This window comes from Rhinolophus ferrumequinum, chromosome 4 (assembly GCF_004115265.2).
Source record: "Rhinolophus ferrumequinum isolate MPI-CBG mRhiFer1 chromosome 4, mRhiFer1_v1.p, whole genome shotgun sequence".
In the NCBI taxonomy this organism is placed as follows: domain Eukaryota; kingdom Metazoa; phylum Chordata; class Mammalia; order Chiroptera; family Rhinolophidae; genus Rhinolophus; species Rhinolophus ferrumequinum.
This window is the reverse complement of record NC_046287.1, coordinates 102,331,578-102,345,919: the sequence shown is the minus strand read 5'-3', so window position 1 is coordinate 102,345,919 and position 14,342 is coordinate 102,331,578. Positions and strand designations below refer to the sequence as shown.

The 14,342-nt window shown below is 41.7% G+C and overlaps 1 protein-coding gene across 2 annotated transcripts in view; it reads right to left on the bottom strand.

The window, feature by feature from the left end:
* Window positions 1-14,342, bottom strand: part of B3GLCT (beta 3-glucosyltransferase) — an 89,283-nt gene that overhangs the window by 35,416 nt on the left and 39,525 nt on the right. For both annotated transcript variants that reach the window (XM_033104554.1, XM_033104553.1), the window contains exons 5-7: window positions 13,309-13,385; window positions 12,747-12,858; window positions 6,512-6,648 (exon numbers count right to left, since the gene is read on the bottom strand). In XM_033104554.1, the coding sequence (XP_032960445.1) occupies window positions 6,512-6,648; window positions 12,747-12,858; window positions 13,309-13,385 (326 nt within the window). The remainder of the gene's footprint in view (window positions 1-6,511; window positions 6,649-12,746; window positions 12,859-13,308; window positions 13,386-14,342) is intronic.

The window sequence follows — 14,342 nt, the reverse complement described above, 5'->3', positions numbered from 1 at the left end:
GCTGTGAAAATGCAATTACATGTTGACGGGGATATGATGGCAAGGCCTGCTGCAAATGTAGCATTCATTATTACAACATCTGGCTATTAACATCAAATGCAACATAGAACAATACAACACATTAAGTGCCTTTACAAAAAGCCACTAAGTTTGTCGACTCCTGATAATCCTTACACTAAATAACGCAGAGAAAGAAAAAGAAAGGCAAAAATCTTGTATGACAGAGAACCCAAAGTTGCTCCTTTCCACTCTCCTACTTTTAACCACCCAAATGAATTAAATTGGTGTGTGGAGTTTTTAGGGGGCGAGAACATGTGGTTTCGGGGAAGAATAAATAACAGTTTCATTTCACATCATTTTCTTGCTTGAAAAATCCTCAGTGGCTCCTGCAATGCAGAACAAAGCCGTCAGGCCCTGGACCCACATACCCCCGCACCCAACCTTTACTTTGCAAACTTTCTTCCAGACCAGACTCAAGGGCACCTTCTCTGTGAAACCTTTCCAGACTTGCCCATCAGAAGAAATGGAAAGTTCCTTTGCTACCAGAGGAAGCACAGCCCCGTCAGCTGTGTTACACGCATTATAATCGGTGTTGCCAGGGCCGCCCACCCCGCCCAAACAAGCGCTCAGTGAGCAGCCCGATTAGAGGGGCCGTGTATTCTCCGATTCCAAGCCAAGCGAGGTAGGGTCACATACTTACCAAGACCGCTGGCCCTATAGTCATTGCAGGGCTAGAGATGAGGCCAGCAGTTTCAGTTACAAACCTCCTACTACATTTTTTCACTATAAAGAAATAATACTGACTTTAAAAGGAAAAATAGTCCTAAGTATCAAACATCTGTACTGAGTTTTTAGCCTGGTTGAGCCACAAAGGTTTCTTTAATAATTTATTCCTTATTAGAGGGAAGAGAAAGGAGGAGGACTCGGGTTATAATTGATGTTTGGTTTAAAGCATTTGTCTTCTGGTTGATATTAATGTAGCTTGGTGACAGGTAGCTAGCTCCAAAGGAAGCCCGTGGGATCTGTCACCTTGCTAGGTGTCTGCCTCCAGATTTGTGAGTCGGAGTGTGAGGGTTCACGAAGACAGCAATTCCCCGACACATTCCGACATATGGTAAGACAACTCGGCCCCGGAGTGGGGTCTTCACCAGTTCAAGTTCTGCTCACTCGGAGCCAGTTTGTATAAACTAACTGGTCTTATATTAAATTTGGAATGTGGACTCATGCTAAGTGCCTCCAAGATCCGAGCAGACCACATCCAGACTCCAAAAACAGAAAAGGTCACACCTGGGCGACAGTCACAGGCAAGGGACACAAAGCTGTGATCAGAACCCAATCGCATGTGACATCCACAGGGAATGGCCACACTTCCCATGCCCCTTCTCAATACACAACAGACACACCTCTGAATTGTTAGCCCAAGTGTGCTGTCTGCTCTTTGTCTTTAAGCTTCTTTCTCATTCAGTTCTTGAAACTTTTCCTTTGGGAGAAACTTAGAGAGGGGAACAGTGAAGACCATGGGTAGAGGCCCTTTCAGGTGGATAATGACTGATTTGAAGACAAACAAACGCACACACTGACATTTTTAAGTGGTGATGTCTAACAGCCCATGGAGTGATGGTTACCTCAACATCATGAACTTCAGGTTGGTGGGTCGCCTCATGTGACCACGTGAGATCCCAAGCCGAAGGCAGTCACCGTGCAAATGAGTTCAAGTTCTAAAAGTGTGCAGGGCACTGTCCTAACTTAAAGGGCTAGTCCTAGCAGTGGGAACTAGGTTTCACTGTTCTATGCACCAAGCAAGATGGCACAAGGGTTTTTAAATGCTAATTTCAGTAACCAATAAGTGCCAAAAAAAAAAAAATTAATGCCAGAAATTTCAATTGCTTAGATAAAATATTTCCTCACTAAATATTCAGTTCCTGGCAAATATGACATTTGATACTCAACTTCCCTGTTTTTAGAAGAAGTATGTCATGTCTCAATAACACAGTTGTAATGACACAACCGGCTAGAATGGAAACTACCCCGTTTCCCCAAAAATAAGACCTAGCCGGGCCATCAGCTCTAATGGGTCTTTTGGAGCAAAAATTAATATAAGACCTGGTCTTATTACACTATAAGATCAGGTCTTATATATAATGTATTATGTTATATATATATATATAAAATATAAGACCTGGTCTTACATTAATTTTTGCTCCAAAAGACGCATTAGAGCTGATGGTCCGGCTAGGTCTTCTTTTCGGGGAAACAGCATATTACATAGGGCCCCTCCAACTCCCTACCAGGAAATCTTCCTAGGTGACTTCTAGTCCACTTGTGAGCCAGTCAACAGAGTGGGATATTGAGGGAAACCTAAACAAGGTTTGCTGGTATAAAAACAAAAACAAAGACAAACCAGTAAGTGTTCTGTTATAACACCTATTTAAAGAAATCACCTTATTGGAAATTAGAGACGGTCTTTCCGAAGATACAAGCGTGTTGTTACTGATGCTAGTGTTAGAAGACACACAGATGGATCACCAGGAAATGCTGAGCCGTATTAATTCAAAATTCATGGGTGACTGCTGGGGCCAATAAAATTTTTGATGGGAAACAGTATAAGAAAGAGTGTGTCATGAAAGGTCTTGAACCAATTTTTCTGGTGACTTGAGCAGGATAAATACCTTCATAAGTATAACTGTAAATTGTCTTACCTACTAAGTAGTTCAGAAAGTCCAGAAATGCTGACAAGGAGACTCAGCATTCCTCTAGAGGGCGCTGTGAGTTGCCTACACAATACTTCCTTCCCTTTCCTTCTTCCAAAGAGAAGTCCAATTTTGATTAATTCTTGAGCCCAATAAACGGCTCCAGAATCGGAATTAGTTTGATCCCAACCAAAATAATGGCATTCCCTGGCAACTGTTAATTGTCCAGGGGTTGGTACACACCTAAAGTTGATCCAACCAACTTCAACTGGACAAGATCCAACTAGAGACTGAAGATAAGCACTTACCTTCCATGGCTAGAGAGGTTCTCAACTGCTGGACATAAATAAACACATGTCGCCCTTACTGCCTTGAAACCACAAAGGAAACCAGATTTAGGATGAACTGACTCTGTGTCTGAAGCAGGAGAGACAGAGAGAACCAGGGTCCACAGTAACTGTTGGATTTCTGCAACAACCAAACCACAGACCTCACTTTCCAAGTACAGGAATAGTATGTCCTTAATTCAGTGTTCAGACTGATAGCTTTCCCAATAACAAGAGGAAACTAAGTCAGCACATCAGCTTTGGAACGCGGAGAGACCAAATGGGAAGACCCAGCTTTGCAGTTGGTGGGGCTAACTGGTACTTACACTTCCTTTACTTCAAAGTATAATACCAATTTCTTAAAGAATAAGTAAGAATCTCCTACTAGGTGTATAATATTTTGGCCACAGACAGCTGCTATTCTAGATGGGTTATATCATTTTTTTGTTTGATTACCTGTCTATATCATAAGAAAAAGGAAACAGGGTCTAAGATAAACAGAATTTTTAATTTGGTCCTATGGTAGAGTCTGCATTTTTAATTTGTTTTGTTTTTGCTGGCAAGGGAAAGGGACGGCAGGCAGAGAAGACCATGGATAGTAATTAAATGCAAATATTCTACAGTTTGTAGGTAGTTATTCAGTGCCGTGAAAGCAGATGACACTCAATGCAGACGGTTAAGTGGTGCCTCATTCTTCGATCATGCAGCAGTTGTGGGGGAAGTGCTGGAAATTCTGTGAACTCGTGCAAAAGATCAGTCTTTTGGCCCCAACTCCCTTGGCTATGGCTCCTTATACACCCTACTGCAGTGATGTGAGGCCCTCCGTCTTCTCTCATATCTCTGTAGGAAAATATTGGTAAGCTTGACCAGAAAGGGAGTGAGTCGGCACTTGTCAACAGATGTTTTCAATGACCTCATAAACACGACAAGAAAGAGAATGATGTGCCCATGGGACTATCTCTACAGAATGCCAGGCAATCCACAACATAAAGTGTCCCCTTAACAAGACAAATATCTTGGCTGGTGCAGGACGTGTAGCCTCTGGCAGCTCTCACATGATAAGCACAAGGTAGTTATGAGGTGAGCATAAGCCAGAGCCATGGCACCTGCCGGGACCTGGTGGCCTCTATACCTATGAGCATTGCACCCAGAGGGCAGTCACAGACCTAAGAGGTTTCATAGGATAGGCGATGCTTCCATGCCAGCATGACAAGCAGTAGGATTGGACACAGCTGTCCTGTACGAGGATCCTGGGTGACAAAGGCGTGTTCATCACTCCCATCCACATGATTTAAAAATAAGTCCAAAGGGAAGCCAGAGCTCTCGCTATTTCTCACACTTAGCTCAATAAAAGGTGAACTGCATTCAGCATCAAAAGAGGTCTCTAAGGTCCTTGCCAGATGGGGAAACTGGGATGGAAGCAGAAAAGTGAGAGTTGAGACCGCCAGGGTTTGCCTCAGGATGAGAGGCCTCCTGGACCAGAGGGAGGGAGGGATGGAGAAGGAGCTCACACTGCCTCAGACACCTGGCTGTATTCCCGGGACTGCTGTCCGAGGTCTCCGTGGGTCTGCTGGTTTCCTCTTAGCCCTGGGAGAGAAGGCGCTGTCTACGCTCATTGAATGTCAGGGGAAGGCTATAGCTGGACTTGTCCTTCTCTCAGGGGACTCAGCTGGCTCTCCAGGAAAAGGGAGAGAAACAGTGAAGCAGAGCTTCACAGAAGCCACGGCCACCGGGACTTCTGCAGAGAAGGCAGCCCATATAATCCACACTACGAAGTGAAGTGAAAAGAGAGTGAGGCTGGACTAGAGGAAGCCTGCTGCGGCTGCTGCTGCTGCTTCTGGGCTCCTGAAGGGACAAGATACAGAGCCCAGTGTGGGACACGATGCTCACAGCTTCTGAAGGGTTCAGGCCAAACAAAGGGCACTGAACTGGCCCCTGGCACCAGACCGCTGGACACAATGGGAAGAGAGTACTGGTAGCACCTGATGTTCGAGTGCCAGCAAGCACAAGTTTAATTAATTTGAGAATAACCATGACCCTGGTCTGCGGACACCACATATTCCCCTCGCTCTGACAGAGCAGGGCCAGGCACATCAGTAGAGGCTGAGAGAGAATGACAGCTCTCTCCTCGGTCCCTCCCCGGCCCAGCCCTCCTGAGAATGGCGCAGGACACTGTAGCACCTTCCTGGACAAATCTGGTACAGGCTGGGAGCAGGGCAGCCCTGCCCAGCTGTCTCAGGACAGGGTACACAGGACAAAATTTTCAGTTGGAGAGTCCACTCTGACCAGTTTAAGCACAAAATGCATTTATTAAGGCATATAGATGGCTCACAGAATTACTGGAAAGAGACTCTAGACTGAGACTGTAAAAACAATCCCCAGATTCATACCACAGAAATGGGTGGCAAGGAGCTGTGGTTTCCGCCACCATCAGGAAGCCACTGTCTCAGCGGCCAGCCCCCAAACGACCCCTCCTGTGTCGTGCCCTCTCAATCCAAATGGAACCCGATATAACTCAGTGCCTAAAAAGAATTTTCCAGGGCACATCCACCTACTGGAACCTGCCTCCCAAGGCTGTCCCATAGTAGTAAGGAAGCCTGGACAACACGGGGGTGCTGACGGCATTTCTGGATTCTAAGTGGAAAGGAGGGGATTACATTGTAAGGAACTTTCAAATGCCAAAGAAGTCATCCAGCCATTCGGCCAGCCATGAATGACAAGGGATCTACTACTTCGTGTACCTACAATGAGCTAAAAAGTTATTAAGACTCCAAATCCTAGAAACAGCACACATCATGTAAGAAATAATGGAAACCTTTTCACCTTTAAAGACATTAAAGGCCACAAGTGCTTTATCAACTTTCCATTCCCTAAAGAACAAAAACATGTAATAATTAATCTGAAGTATTCAGATTGACAGGGCCGGTCGACAACCACATTTCTCCTGCAGTACAGCTTAATTATCTTCACTTTTTACATCTAAAAAAGCATGACTGCGATTATACACACAAAGAACCAGGTACGAATATCACCAGTGCCTCCTGGGAGCTGTCCCTCCCACCTGGCCTGTGTTTAAACGTGAATACCCACGCACAGACTAGTGTCAACTCCCAGCCCCACGCGTGTGTCAGGTTCAGTTTTCATTGTATCGACCATCAAAGTCATACCTGTTGCTAACTAGTCCACGAACAATAGTAACAACACCACTGGGTGTAGAGTTCTCAGACCATCTGCGTGCCCTCCCTCAGAGTCACAATTTGCTATTCACCGTAATCTGCAGGTGAGTGAGAGGACGCACAGACAGGTGGCGGGGTGAGTCTGATGGGACTAGCAGGTGACGGGGCAGAAGCGAGAACCCTCAGGGACCGGACCGCTCCTGCTCTAGCACACACGGCTCTGGCTGAAAACTCATCTCAGATCCATCAATTATAACACACAGAGAAATAAACGTTGATCCACACATCAAAAAAAAAAAAAAATCAAATAAATTCTTACTTGTTTACAAGTGGAATACTAAGGGCCCAGCCAGCAGCAAAGTCTGGATATTTAAAAACTGTAGGATTTTCAGAAAAGGCGTAATGGTGAATGATTGTAGATTCCTCATCGTGTAATGCTTTTCCTAAAAACCATTCCTGTTAAATAAAGATATGAAATGTCATTTCTTTAAAAAGCCACTTCCTATAAGACCAAAACAAAGTCATATCATTAATTTTAGTTTTACATATTCTAGGTGATAAAAAAATTAGATTATATATTTTTAAAACTTTCAACAAAAATAAAATTGATACTCATATGCTAATGAACAGAACATAATCTTTGTATATAAAAAGAGTAATTTAATATCATCAGGATGAATAAAATGTTAGTCATTATTATAACATAAATATATAAAAGTGGTATTTTATACAATATTCCATATCAAAATACTTTGAAGGTAAAGAAAACAGTTTCCTTTGTGCCCCACTGAGGTTTGCAAAGAAAAATTTGAAAGATTCCTTCCAGAAGCAGTGCTATTTTATTCATTCATTCATTCATTCAATTAAAATTTATTATTGTTATCAATTAGCATTTAACAAAGATTCCACACCAGACAGAAACACAGCTTACACAACAGTGGGGAAACATGAAACAAGCAAGCAAATAAAGTGAGTTCAGATAGAACTGCGATGTGCTATGATGAAAACAGAACAGGCGAATGGGAGGCGGCCCTGGAAAGAGGTAACAACTGAAGAGTAAACAACATCCAGGGGCAGCTGGAACAGTCAAGGCAACTAATACAAACGCCCTGAGGTGGGAAAGAGCTTGATATATTAGACGGAAAAAGTAATCCAGTGTGGCTAGACTTGCGTGGGTGTAAGGAGACATGGAATGAAAGAGAGCAACAGGAGACAGACCACAGTGGGTTTTAGACACCAGTGGAAAGCAACGTAGACTTTGAGACTTTGCATTCTAAGTGAAGTGGCAGACTTCCACTTCGGCCACCACAGAACAGCCTGGATCAGACCTACTCCTCCACCAAGAACAAGTACAAAAGCAGGAGAATTACTTATAGCAAATGATTGAGGGCGGCAGAAAACAAGACAGATAGAAAGTGAGGGCTAACATCCCAGAGAAAAGGGGCACCCTTCCCTGGAAACCCCATATTCACCTCCTTTTACCCTCAGGAATTGGCTGGTTCCCAGAGCAGAGAAGAGCATACCACAGGAAGCAGTAGCTGGGGACTCTGCCACCTCCCTGGACAGGTTGGAGTTGGAGACTGCCAAAAAGGTAGAGATTTAAGAGGATTTCCAAGAAGTGAGTCCAAAATTCTACATGTGATTTCCCTTCAACTCCTAGGCTGTACAAAAGCCAGGGGAAAAACCAAGAACCAAGTGGAAAGCAGCAGTGTGGAGGCTAAAGAGCTGAGCAAAGATGTCAGCAGGGATGCTGGGGAGCCCAAGGGTGAAGTGCGGGGGGCGGGGGGCAGAGGGGCTACGAGGAAGGGCACAGACAGAAATCCCCCGGTAGGAAGGGACAGCATCCACAGCCTCTTCAATGTTTTACATGAAGTATCTGACATTTAGTAGAAAATGACCAGGCATGCCAAGAAACAAGACCAAACTGAAAACAAAGAGAAAAATGAAAAATAGAAAGACGCACAGATAAATCAGATTTTGTAGTTATCAGAAACATAACTATGACTCATGTGTTTAAGAAAATAAATGAAAGATAAAGAATTTTACCAAAGAACTAGAATATATAAATAAGAGTTACATGGAAATTCTAAAACTGAATAATGCAGTAACTAAAGTATGGAATTCAAAAGGATATTAGACACAAAAGAGGATTAGTGACCTGGAAGGCAAGTCAGTAAAAATATATCCACACTGATACACAAAAAAGAAAACAAAAGGAGGAAAATACAGAAATGACCATAAAAGCAATGTAAGACGCAGTGAAAAAGTCTAAATTGGAAGTGCAGAACAGGAGGAGGAGGAGGAGGAGACCAGAGCTGAATCAATACCTGAAGAAATACAGGCTTAGAATCTTCTAAAACTGACAGAAGTCATCAAACTATAGATTCAAGAAGCTCTGTAAACTCCAATCGAAACAAGTACAAAGAAAACTACACGTAGGTACATGTTGGTTGAAAAACCACGTAGAGAAAATCTAAAAAGCAGTGTGGGGGGCAGTATCACATTTCTTTCAAAGGAGCAAAAATGACATACAGTTGACTTTTCAAGAGAAACAACAGAATATGAAAGACAGTAGCACACCTTTGCAGGGATAGAAGACAATGGCTGCCAACCGAAAATGCTGTATCTAGTGAAACTATCTTAGGTGGAATGGCAAATCCTGGAAGTTTTTGGACAGGTGAATGATTATCATCTGAATTATAGAGACCTTGATTGTTAGGAGGGCAAGAGTGGAAACCCGGAAACCAGCTAATAATGCTCAAGGGAAGAGATGACGGTAGCCTGGACCTGAGTTGTGTTGAATACAGAAAGCAGATGAATGAGAGGTGTGTTTTGGAGATAGACTCAACTGGATACGCCAACGGGGGCTGATGGAAAAAGAGGAGTCAGTCATGAGTCCCACGTTTTTCAGATGAGCAACTGGATAGATGGTGATGCCATTTCTGAGATGAGGAAGACTGAAGATGGAAGGAGTTGAAAGGGTAAAAGTTCCGTTTTGAACAGGGTGAGTTTGAGGCTCCTGTTAGACAGAGGTGGAGGCATGAAGAAGGCGTTTGGGGGAGGACGGCGAAGCACAAGGCTCCGTCCCTCTCGTTCCTTCACACTCTGCTGCGATGTGCCTTGATTCAGGAGCTGGCCCCTGACGCGCTATGGAACAGCAAGCCCACCCGTCTGCCCGTCACCCCTCACTCTGCTCTACTGTCTCCGCAGCCCTCGCGACGATCTGCTCACTGCTTACCTCCCCTGCGACAAGAATATCCCCTGCTGTGGGCAGGACCGTTGTCCGCTGTGCTCACTGCTGTATCCCCAGAATAGCTAACAACACCCAGGCGCTCACTGGCTTTTGGAAACGAATGGAGCAAGCCCAGGAAAGCTTTAAAAGGCAACCACCCGTGGACGGCCGGTTATCTCAGTTGGTTAGAGCGCGGTGCTCATAACACCAAGGTCGCCGGTTTGATCCCCACACGGGCCAGTGCGCTGCGCCCTCCACAACTAGACTGAAACAACTACTTGACTTGCAGCTGATGGGTCCTGGAAAAAAACACTTGAAAAAAATAAAAGGGCAACCACCCCAGTGAAGGAAACTAAAGCATATAATTTAAACCAAGTACCCTAAGTTCTAAAAATGTTACCTATTTTCTCTCTTATCCAACCATCACCACCTCACTCCCTATTCCTCATCAGAAAATGAGAGCAGGAGGCATAGAGTACTATTTCTTAAGAGCCTCCTTCTGCTTGGGGTTGTGTCCCCAATACCTTCCAGAGTCTTAGTTTTGGTCAATTCAGCAGTAGGTCTTGAGTGAAGAGGCGGGAAAGCCATTGACACAACCTGTACACTTAGGTTCACAGTCCACCTGTTCACAGTTCCACCTGATGGTTTTCTTCTTGGTACTTTATCTATAACTATATTAAGTCATCACTAGGCAAGAGGGATAGTTACCAGGCAAATGGCCCTGGCTTGAGATGGACAATTCAACATCGTTTTTCTAAATCAATAATATAGCACTTTGTCAAACTACTAAACATTAACCAGTACGAAAATCATCACATTTAACATACCATGTCAACATAGCTTATCTAAAGAAAAGACACACGTCAGTGTATTTCAGCACCCTTTTCACTAATCTTTCACTTTTATCATCTCCTGTTCCAAACATCACTTTATGCAGAACATGTTTTTATGTTTTAACTGCTAATGGCAGTTTTCAGCTATTATTTAGTATAAAAGATTTTTTTTAACATTTTTGTCGGGGACTATATTATAAACTATATTAAGGGACAGATTGATATAGAATCTATGAAAAGAGGCAAAACCCCATCTTTCTTAATGATTTTCTTAATAACTTCATAACAAAGACAATTATTATCAAGATAAACTGTAATAAAATAACTCAGACAATGTTCTCTTAGTACCATAGAATTACTTTACCAAGACCTGTGTTTCACCTCTACTAATAACAAAAAAGTCAAGACATGTGAGTAAATACACACTTATATTGAAAGCAGAGTAGGGGTGGGGAGGAAGAAAGACTTCATCAAGCTATAGAAATTTATAGAAATCACCTAGAAAGGCAATTTAACAAAGATTAATTACTTTTAATAAAGATTACATTTTTCCATTTAAAATAGTGTATAACAGCATAAACTTGTATTAGTAAGAATGACAGAAAGATATTGAAGGGAAAAATGTCAGATTCAAACAAAATAACTGATACTCTAACATACTGCATCATATTATTTTTATGTAGTTTATTTGTGTCAATATCAAAGCCAGGTTTGCTTTATACTTCCTTTTCTAAAATTTCAACATTATGTAATTTTTATTCCCAAATACTAGTTTCAAAAGAAATAAAGCATCCTAGGTTTTTTTTTTCACATGGGAGAGTTCAGAAAAGAGGGGGGAACATCTCATTTTGCCTCTGAACTTGCTTTGAACTTTTGAATTTATTATTCCAATTTTCATTAAAAAGCACAGTGAGTCACTCACTGTACGGAATTAGAGCTTTGGATAATGGAAAAATAATCTGCAGGTGAAATGAACACTAGGAGGAGATTAAAACTCCTACATCCTCAAAAAGATTTGGGAGTTTTTCCCAAGTCAAAAGAAAACATAAAAGCCTAACAAATGTTTTACATAAAACATGGCAAAAAGTGCATAGATGCTGGTTAGCATCATCTGAGACGACGGGATGAGACATGGTCGTAATTTTCTATCCTTTGAAGGAATTATTTTTTTAACCTAACAACTTTCTCATTGAATGATATCTGTTATCTTCCCAGAAGGCAAAGGCATGAAGAGAAATCATAATGCATCCTTCAAGCATTTAACATCGAAAGTGGTGGTTTGATGACAACAACACACTTGCGGAGTTTGAGAAAGCAATTTGGTGCTCGCTGTCGCCCAACTTTGGGTGCCCACATCACATCAACACACCAGACAGGTAGCCAGAGGCCACCTTTCTTCCCCAAGTCCTCATCAAACCTGGTCCAGCTCTGAATGGTCATCAGAACTTGGGTAGGACAGCTGGCCCAGCAATACCAGAAAGGACCCATTCTGCTTATTCCAAGTTGAAAGAACTCTAAAAAGTGACCTGGGCGTCTCCAAGAGAATGGAAAAGCTGGGTTTACACCTGACATATCTCCAAGGCAGCCCTCGAAACCTCCTGAACCTCCTGAGGAGCTGATCACAGCCCCACAGGAAAGCTGACATTACAGGGTTGTACAGTTTTCACAAATATTTATCGACCATCTACAAGTGTTCAAATTTATCGACCATCTACTAAGTGTTCAACACTCTGATCAGTGCTAGGGATTCAGAGGTAAACAAGACCCAATGTCTTATCTGCACAATGTTATGTCTGCACAAAATCAAATTTGAAAATATGAAAGGAGCTGTGCATTTCTAATGCAAGATGCATCCCTTCTCCAGACCTTCTCAAATAGTGTTCCCTCTGCTCAGAACACTCTTTCTCTCCTGTTAACTCCTACTTGTTCTACAGGACTCAGATTAAATGTCACTTTCGTTCGTGACCCTCCCAACTTAAATGTGATGCCTGGCTATGTGCTTCTAACAGCACCCTCTGTTTCCTTATTACAAGATGTCTCACTTTGAACTGTAACTGCTGCTTTAATGGGCCGTCCTCTCCTGCACCCTCTCCATCCAGGTGGGCAGGTCTGTGTGTCCTAGACACTGCTATCATACCGCCTGGTACACAGCTGGCACTCAAAAACTGTCTCTTACCTAAAATGATATGTGGTCATTGTTCATAAAGAGAAATAACCCATTTAAACTGGGTTACAGTTTCTAAATTCTCTGAAATTGCTAGCACAGATATTTTTTCATTTAAAAATAGTTCATTGTAAGTTCCAGCCCTCTAAAAGCTACAAAATTTAGAGAATTATTGAACTTTGCTTCCAGATAGTCAACTATTATTCCATTCTTTTTCCTTTAAAATTAAGTGTTTTCATTAGGCTGAAAAACCTCATAATGAAAATTATATCTTCTTTTAAGCATTTCCCCAAAAGATAAATACTGGTATTGAAACTGTACTCACCTTTGATGGGTCATATCTTCTGAGCACTTCTAAGAGTTCTGGAACTTGTATTCTTGTCTCTTCTTCACAGAAGAAAATCCACGATGAATTTCTGCTATATGTTACAGAAAAGCTGACAAAAGGAAACAGATGATACTAATCACTTTATAAAGGGAGATCACTATAAGGTTTAAAACTAACAGGCAGGAAATGGAGGAAGGACATATAAAATGGCAAGAAATCTACACTGTTTCCCTATATTTTTCTTCAGTTAATAGTTTCAGGTTATAAGAAAGCCACATACTAATGGTTTTACAACAGCTAGAGTTCTTCAAGTTAGATTATTTTCAAATATAAATATCAAATATATAGACATTTTATCTTTTAATAAGGACATATTCAAAAATAAAAGCCACTCATAATTAGGAGTCAGTCATCAAGAAATTTGGTTCATGTAGTAATCATAAAAAGTGGAGTTCAAGTTTACCTCACTGACTGGCTCTGAGAAAAAACATACCCTCTTGATAACAAAACTAGGGATCATACAAGTGTCGAGACCTGACACATTTTGAGGTAAACGTACTGTGGTAACAGCGGAAGTATGGTCCAGGCACCTTCCTGCTTAGACAGTTCATGGAGAAGAAGGACGCTGGGGAGTTCCTAAAGAAACATTACCAAAGAAGATAAATAAATAACAATACAACATGATCACTCCAATTTAAAAAAGAATAAAAGACAATTTTAAAAGGCAGGAATTTTTAGAGACCTGACAGTTTACACTTCACACTACTCTCTTCTTTCTCTCTTCTGGAGCTACTAGAAATAAAAGAGTGTGCCTGAATTCACACTACCGCTCCAACATCCAGACACCCAGCAGTGTGGCGACTACCGGGGAGGGTCTTCAGTGATCCTGGAGCTGACCTGAAATTTGTGTATTTGCAAAGGTGACAGAAAGGGAAGAGCCCAAGGAAAGTAGTCAGAGAAAACTCAGAGGCCTAAAAAGTTTCTACCAGATACACAGCACAGGTAGCACATGGAGGATGAAACACTTTGGCTAAACCACAGGAGATAACATCCAATTTACCTCATGTGGAAAAAACATTTTTAAAGGGCCATAAAAGCACTAAAACACCGTCATAAAGAATTTGGGGTATAAATACGAGAAATATAATCCTTAAGTATTCAAGAAACAATAGTTATAGCACAATGATAGAATTTCAAAATTTATAAATATAGGAGGAACTAATATTCAGCAGTGAGACACAACTGTGGTTAAATACACATGCACACACATACATAAAAAGAGAGATGCATAATTTCAAGGCTATGCACATTAGCGTTGAAGTAAAACACTAGTCAATATATTTCAAGTTTTTACCAGCCAAGAGTCAGATATCTAATAAGCTTAACACCTCCCCCAGCAAACATCAGTGTATTCTGTGTTTTATACTATTTCCTGGTAACTATGTTAAAGTCAAGAGACTTTAAGAACAAATGTCTAACTATTTGAAATATTACTGCACTAATATAGATTCCACAACAGTCTTAAAGTTCATATAAGTTTATGTTTAAGAAGAAAATGGTTTTTAATATAAATCTTTGGAGTTGGATATCAAA